General features: G+C 41.1%; 2 protein-coding genes across 5 annotated transcripts; one reads left to right on the top strand and one right to left on the bottom strand.

Moving 5' to 3' along the window:
• The first annotated feature begins 428 nt into the window (after positions 1–428).
• Positions 429–3904, top strand: HAB1 (HYPERSENSITIVE TO ABA1). 4 transcript variants are annotated; one of them, XM_089627174.1, is made up of 6 exons: positions 512–660; positions 1637–1714; positions 1980–2657; positions 2737–3075; positions 3154–3259; positions 3346–3904. In XM_089627174.1, exons 3-6 carry the CDS (start codon positions 2076–2078, stop codon positions 3681–3683), a joined length of 1365 nt encoding a protein of 454 aa, XP_089483300.1. In that variant the 5' UTR covers positions 512–660; positions 1637–1714; positions 1980–2075; the 3' UTR covers positions 3684–3904. The 4 variants fall into 4 exon arrangements, with proteins under 4 accessions (XP_089483299.1, XP_089483300.1, XP_089483301.1 ...); XM_089627173.1 differs by lacking the exon at positions 1637–1714 and having other exon boundaries at positions 429–660; XM_089627175.1 differs by lacking the exons at positions 512–660; positions 1637–1714 and adding an exon at positions 712–1000.
• A 482-nt stretch (positions 3905–4386) lies between these two features.
• On the bottom strand, positions 4387–7125 carry LOC149385729 (DNA binding / DNA-directed RNA polymerase). The gene is made up of 4 exons (XM_089627178.1): positions 6601–7125; positions 6071–6217; positions 5651–5971; positions 4387–5027 (listed from the first exon to the last, which is right to left on the bottom strand). The coding sequence occupies exons 1-4, from the start codon at positions 7027–7029 to the stop codon at positions 4608–4610; spliced, it is 1317 nt and encodes a 438-aa protein (XP_089483304.1). The 5' UTR covers positions 7030–7125; the 3' UTR covers positions 4387–4607.
• Between the last annotated feature and the right edge of the window lie 644 nt (positions 7126–7769).

The following is a 7769-nucleotide window of genomic DNA, read 5'->3' as shown; positions in this document are numbered from 1 at the left end:
AAAAACAATTCTGAAGGAAGAAAAGAAAACAAAATCAATATATTTTTTCCATACGTCATAAATAATACAAAGAAGATATTTTGGACGAGAACTGAGAAGAGGAATAAATACGTTTTTTTTTATGAGAGAGGAATAAATACGTTGACAACAGAAGAGAGTATCACATGCAATAAATATGATCTGAAAAATAGAAAAAGAAAAAGAAAAAAAAGAAGCGTGGAAAGTAGTGTGTGTATACATGTCTATACACATACATACATGTCATACATATGCTATTATGGAGAGACAATTGTTTTGAGTCTCAGAGGAGACGTGGCATTGTGTCATAAGAAATCCATGGGAAGTTGTCTCAGAGTCCTAAAAAGCTAAATAAGCATTTTCTGTCGCAACTCTCATATCAGGCTTTTAATGATGTAAGATAATTTGTATACGTGTCCTCGTTGCACAAGAGCGTTATTACTTTCCCTTTCCTCCTAAATTATTAATTATATTACAATTTATTTTATAATTAAATAAAGTGAGCAATCTCTCTCTCTCTCTCTCTCTCTCTCTCTCTGAAGCCCATCCATCTCCAATTCAATCTCTCATTCAGGGGAAGAGAAATTCTCTCTGCAGAAATTCAACATCTACTTCTTCTTTCTTCTTCGCTCACTCGCCAAGGTAAGCTCTCTATATCTCTCTCTCTCTTTGTGGATCTTCTTAGAGATTGATTTGAATTTTGTATCTCTTGGTGATGATTTACGATGAGTTATTGATGATTTCTCTGTTTTTCACTGTGTATATGATAAGAAGGAGAGATTAAGAAAAGAAATAATGATAGCGATAGAGAGAGCTAAAGATTCTATTCATACACGTATACGGAAGAGAGAGAGAGAGAGAGAGAGAGAGAGAGAGAGAGAGAGAGGGAGTCAGCGAGAGAGAGAGAGAGGCTGTGATGATTTGCCTCAGATCCAGGAAAACCAACCAAAAATAGAAAATATAAATCCAGTTTATATAAAAGGTAAATTTGTTTAGGGATTTCCTGTGATTCCTATATCCTAGGTTGTTTTTCCCATGACTCTTTTTTGGCTTTTCAGTTTATGGATTATTTGGATAAAGATTTAGTCAGTCAATTTCATGTGACTATAAATATATATATCTGTGTGTGTGAATGAGCTTTTGTAGTTAAGCTGTTGATTTTTTTAAAGAATTTGATAGCAATAATATTACAGGAAATCCCTGGAGCTCCTATAGATAAGCACAATAGATTCGATCTCTTTTTACTACAGATCCAATGTTCCCGGGTTATTTATATGATGATGTAATAGAACCGTTGCCTTAAAACCGCGGTGTCCCAATTTTGTTGTGTAACTGTAAATTTGGCGGATCCGTGGCGTCCCAATTTTGTGGTGAACCGTAAATCTGGTGGATCCGTGTCGAATATGCGATGAAAAAGTGTCGAATATGCCAAACTAGATTGGGTGATCTGTGGATTACGTGTAAGTAAACATGTGTGAAAATTTCCCGAATAGGATTGTTGGATCCGTGGAAATTAGCCTTTTAGGAAAATGTCGCTATTCTTGATAAGGAGTTAGGATCAGATTAACTTTATCGTTCTCTTTATCTGATCTGATAAGATAAGTTGTTAGCTTTGCAGGATTTTTTCGGGCATGTGTTCCATTTGACTCGAAGTCAGCTTATTTCTCTTGTATTAATTGTCGGGATGTTAAAACATGTATGAAAATACTTACTTTCGGTTTTTATTTCTTTTCTTTTTTCTGCTTTTAGACTTATCCACTCCTTTGATGTCGAAATGTTGATCTTGTCGTATAGCGAAACCGTGAACTCATTTATGGTTTCCCAACCGATTAATTTTCACTTTTCCTCGTTTTCTTTTTTCTTTTTGTACTTACGTTGTTTCTGTTGTCGAATGTTGAAGTTTCCCTTTCAATTAATGTGCATTTCCACTGCCACGTCTATGATCCCGACTATAAAAACAGGTCTAGAGGCATAAAAACGGACAAAGCACGTCGGAGCGTTCATATCAAGATGGATGGAAAATGTGACAGTTGACCCAGAAGAGGAGACCCAGAGATATGATGGAAGAAATGCCTTCGGCGGTTGCGGTGACTTTCAGCTTAGACAACTCAGCGCACGAGAGCTCAGGAATCTCGGCCCACGTCGAGTTCACAAAGGTGGTCTCGACGGAGTCGATTTCGATGGTGACGGTCTCGACCCAAGACGAGATCGGAGGCGGGAACGATCTGCTGGACCTGGAAGCGGGGCCCGATATGGACGAAGGCCAGATCGTGGCGAAGGCCGTCATCTTGGTGGAGTCGGGCAACGGGAAGGTTCCCACGGGAGAGGTGTTCGTGACGGCGGTGAGTCCCGTATCGGACGGTCTGAGCAAGGCCGAGCTGGTGGCGGCTTCGACGATGGTGATTCAGAGAGGCGTCCGGAGCGTCTTCGAGCTCGACTGTGTCCCGCTTTGGGGCTCGGTTTCGATTTGCGGAAGGAGACCTGAGATGGAAGATTCGGTTGCCGCCGAACCTAGGTTTACGAAAATACCCATCAAAATGCTTGTCGATAGTAATCATTTGGCTGGCGGAATCGGCCAAAATTTGACCCATTTAACCACTCATTTTTTCGGTGTCTATGACGGCCACGGAGGAGCTCAGGTACCTTTTTTTTTCATTTCATCTTAGTCCCTCGTTTCACAATGCTGCGATATTAGGCCCTTAATTCCTTTTCGTGTAGGTTGCTAATTATTGCCAGGAGCGACTCCATTTGGCTATGGCCGAGGAGATCGAATTCTTCAAAGATGATTTAAGCGACGGAATCACAAGAGACCGTCAACAATCGCAGTGGGAGAAGGCCTTCACTTCTTGCTTCCAAAAAGTCGACGACGAGATCGGAGGGAAAGTCGCCGGAGACGCGATGGAATCAGAGCCGCTCGCGGCGGAGACCGTGGGGTCCACGGCTGTGGTCGCATTGGTCTGCTCGTCTCACATCATCGTCGCAAACTGCGGAGACTCAAGAGCCGTGCTCTGCCGCGGCAAAGAAGCCGTTCCCGTCCCCTTATCCATCGACCACAAAGTAACCCCCGATTTATCATTAAAACCCGAGAAACCTACTTCCCAATTTTATTTTATTTTTTAAATTTCTCTATCTCAGCCGAACAGAGAGGACGAATACGCGAGGATCGAGGCTTCCGGGGGTAAAGTAATCCAGTGGAACGGCCACCGTGTCTTCGGAGTTCTTGCGATGTCACGCTCCATAGGTTATAATAGAGATAACAAATAAATAAATCGTTGGCTTTCTCGTTGAAATTGCTCACTCGGGTTTTCTTTTACTCTGTCGTCACAGGAGACAGGTACTTAAAGCCGTGGATAATCCCCGACCCGGAAGTGAGGTTTGTTCCTCGGGCAAAGGACGACGAGTGCCTTATTCTGGCGAGCGACGGAGTGTGGGACGTGCTGTCGAACGAGGAGGCGTGTGAGGTGGCACGGCGCCGAATCCTTCTGTGGCACAAGAAGAACGGGACGGGCCTGTCCGCGGCGGATCGGGGCTCAGGCCCAGACCCCGCGGCCCAGTCCGCAGCGGAGTATCTCTCCATGCTCGCTATCCAAAAGGGTAGCAAGGACAACATCTCGGTCATAGTGGTGGATTTGAAGGCTCAGAGGAAGTTCAAGGTCAAATCCTAGAAGATATAAATCAGAAAAGAAAGGAGTCCGTTTTTTTAATCACCTATATAGATAAGGAAAATCTAATCAATCAATCAATATATATATGTTGCTAATGTCCATTCGTTTTTTTTTTTCTTGGGCTCCATGTGATTTCTTACTAAAGAAATCTTTGTACTATATATAACAGAACAAACAGACAGACTGTAATGTGGAATGCAATGTGTTTTCCTTTTCTCCTCTTTTTTTCCTCCTTTTTGTGATGTAAATTTTCCAGTTTAAGGGTGTAGTTATAAAGAGCCGAGGTATAATGTAGATTTATTTTGTCTCTCTGTATTATCTTGCATGCTTACATCCATGCATACCTCAAAAGGCAATATATATATATATATTTCATATAGTTTCCATAGTGTCACAAGGGAAATACATATAATGTAAACGATATTTTCATAAATTTATTTGAGCGATCACCATGTTGTTGTCACGTGGCTGAAACTATTCCAACTAGCCAGACTAGTTGACTGATACCAATCTTTTAAACAAACAATAGAGAGTTAAGCAACCAAATCCATACCAAATATTTTGAAATGCGTTTTTCGAACAAGTTTTAAAATTCCGAGGCCAAAATATTGATATGGCAAAGGTGCCAGTTGGCAACAAGATCTTCATAAGATTGAGGTGATCACGCCAAGGCAAACATGGTAAAGAAAAAGATACACACCGATTTGTTTCACCAAACGAGATTAAATCAATTCTACCAATTAATCTCCACCAAGTCACAAGTTGCACAAAACTGTTTTTTTTTCTTTAATAATAATAAAATAAAATAAAAAAAAATCCATGATACAACCAACAATCAAGACTTCTCTAAAACCACCACATCAAAACTTGAAGGGAAAAAAAAAAGAACACAAAACATTTTCATTGTTTTGATAAACAAAAGATCTATTTATTTTTGCGCTTCCGTTTGATCCCGGGGAACTGGAGAGGAACAGGAAGAGTGGCAAACAACAAGCCTTTTCCTCCGCGCACAAACTTGCAGCCCAATTGCGAGAAATAGTCCCTCGCAGTGACGGAGTTAATTTTCAGGTCCTTGGAGATGTCGGCCACGTTGGTCTGGAAGTCGTCGGCGTGGAGCGTGAGAACCATGACGTAATACATGAGAAGGTCGGTCTTCTGGTCAGAGAGCCTTCTCGAGCTTGAATCGTCCTCAAACCAGCTCGAGAACCTCTGTTGCAGAATCGACGGGAGTCTCCGCCCTTTTTTTGCGCTCGCGACGCCGTCCATTGAATGCGAATCTTTGAACTTCACAAGATGGGAAATGAATGAAAATATCGTCGCAAGCCTCTTCTTTGCTTCCTCGTCCTATAAGCATTATCGGATACAACACAACACGAGTTTATAGGGATTCCATGGTTTTATTCATTGCTACAATCTTTACTAATTCGAGCGACACAATTGGGTAGGGGTGTGAAAAAAAAAAAACCCCGGAAAACTGTGCTCTGGTTTTTTAAACTCGTTCCAAAATTTTATACGAGTTGAACATATTAATTTTGAGTAAAATTGTTTAGCATGTTTATGTAGAAACTGATTGAATTTTGAAGCTAGTATACTCTAATGCTCTTTTGATAACCGTGGTATCCGGGTTAGACCCGATTAAAATCCAATGATGCCCTACCATTATCAACCAGGAGACTGACAAGGTCCCAAGAATCACCAAAACCACTAGACTAACCCCTTGGGGGCTTTTAAGCTAGTATTTTCAAACTAAAAGATATTAAAAAGGTTAAAATCCGGACCAAACCGGACAAGACCGGACTTAAACGGGTTGGTCCAGCTTAGTTTGTTTTCCTATTCGGTCAGGGCCGGCATAAATTTTTCCACACAGTTTAAAAAGGTTTCGGCCTACTTTGGTACCCGAGCATACCCAGCGACGGACACCTATTCAATTCGGAAACAAAAGAGTATACATTAAATTAGTCACGTACCTTGATCTCCCGCAATTTTTTTATCCTGTTGCTAATGAAGCTAGGATAATCGTCCCACGTAGCTTCGGCTTCCCTTTGCAAATCTTTATAGACATCTTCAAGGAAGTCCGAGTCTCCATCGAAGATGATCTTGTTTAACGGGTAAGCCTGTTGCGGAGAGGTCGCCTCAGAATTGTACGGTGGAACGTTCCGGTTCAGGGCGATTTGGGCGCTCTCGGGATCTTCCTCATCGGCCTTTACGCCGAGCTGTTTGAGCTTCTCGTTTATATCCTTCTTAGTCATAGGATCTTCTTCCTTCCTCAGTTCTTCCCGTTTTTTATCCTGCAGCGCAGAAACAAGAATCAGGTTCAGTCTGTACTGCTTCAAGTGCAAAGTCTTAATGAAGCGCCGGCGTGAATAAATAAAACATTGAGCACTTACTTTTATAATTGCTTTCTTTGTGCCAAATGTTTTGTTTAACTCGATTATATCTTCATGCTTTGTTACTGTAGAATCTCCACCTTCTGAATTCTTGGGCTCTTTTTCCTGCAACTCGAGCCCTCGAACTTTGGGTTCTAATCTGAATATCTGAAACAAAACAAATAAAAAATCCCGATCCCCAAACAAGGTCAAAGCTAACTCGGGATAAATGACTGTTTTCTTAACCTGGATCATTCTAGTTTCGCACGAATAAATCGGGATAAAACTACCCGCTGATGAATGATCATTATCATGATTACAAGCACAAGTTTCTCACAGTCCTTGTATAATAATCATCCCCAATAGTATAATTCAGGCGCTTTGAGCTTCCTATTTTCTATTTAAACTAACTAGCTTGTTTTTTTATCTACACATATTTATTATTCATTCAACTCGAATGTATCTAAAACAGAAACTGAACGAAGTTCATACCCAAATCTGTTTAACAAAGATTTCATTTTTCTAAACACAACAAGCAAATTACCACAAACCTTGTTTGAAGAAATGGGCACGATCTTGAGAGTCTGCGTTTCCTTGTCGAGAACGCCAAGAGCGTAGTTACAATGCTGTTGACTAGACTCGGCTTCTCCGCTATAGTTCGTACCGACGAAATCGACCTTCGAACCGTTCGGAGTCACGACCAATTGAAGCCTTTTGGGCTTGCTGGCGTGCCTGAAAACCCTAGCGCTTGTCGAACCAGACGATTCCGGGTCAAACCCGGACGGAAAATACCCGACGATCGGCGGAGCTTGGTCGGGGCGTTCCCTGAGGACCTGGATCGTCGCTTCGACTATCTGCTTCTTCTTCTTCTTCTTCTTAATCTTGTCATCGGATGTCCTATTTCTCTTCTTCTCCGATCGGATTTGCTTCGCCGAGGCGATTCCTAGGTTTTCCATGGCTTGAGAGTCATCGGAATCCATACTGGTGTAGATATATATATATATATATATATATATAGAGAGAGAGAGAGAGAGAGAGAGAGAGAGAGAGAGAGAGTTTTGGAAGGAGAAGCTTAAACCTTCACAGGGTTTTGTGTGTGTGGGTTCTCGTTTGTTTTTCGACCAGTGTGTGGAGGATGTAATTGTGACCGTTCGATGAAGATTGAGATAATCGAACGGCTTAGAAGCCCATTACTAGCTCATGAGAAATATGCTATATATACGTGAAAATTACCTAGTTTATCTTTTTTTTCAAACGTTATATATACCTCTCATTCTTATTTTAAAAATACCTTCTTTTTTTTGTGTATTTTATATTATGCCGTTACTTCAAATATTCTTCTTCGCTTAAAATTAATGAGTTCTTTTTATGATTCACGGGACGATGATAAATAAAAATTAATATTTGCTAAAATCAAGTTAGAGTTTAGATAGTTGTAAATTTATGATTTTTTTTTTGTATAGTTAACTTATAAAATATTGAGATGTGTAACATAATAGTCATTGGGGTCTATTGTTGGGTTACTTAAAAGTGGTTCCCCCAAATTTACATTTGATTCACCACTACTGCCGTAATTCTCGTCCCTACCTTTACCGTTCCTCTTGTCGAAAGTCTAGCCTTAGCCTTCATGATCGCCGCAGGGCGGTCTCACATGGCCGCTCGAACCTCGACGCAAGGTCTTCGAAGACGCGATCGTCATACAATTCTGCAAGTCCAATTC

Source organism: Urtica dioica, chromosome 9 (assembly GCF_054948205.1).
Source record: "Urtica dioica subsp. dioica isolate 48M chromosome 9, U.dioica_male_clone48M_v1_H2, whole genome shotgun sequence".
In the NCBI taxonomy this organism is placed as follows: Eukaryota; Viridiplantae; Streptophyta; class Magnoliopsida; order Rosales; family Urticaceae; genus Urtica; species Urtica dioica.
The sequence above is the reverse complement of the archived record's forward strand: the minus strand, read 5'-3'. Positions and strand labels throughout refer to the sequence as shown.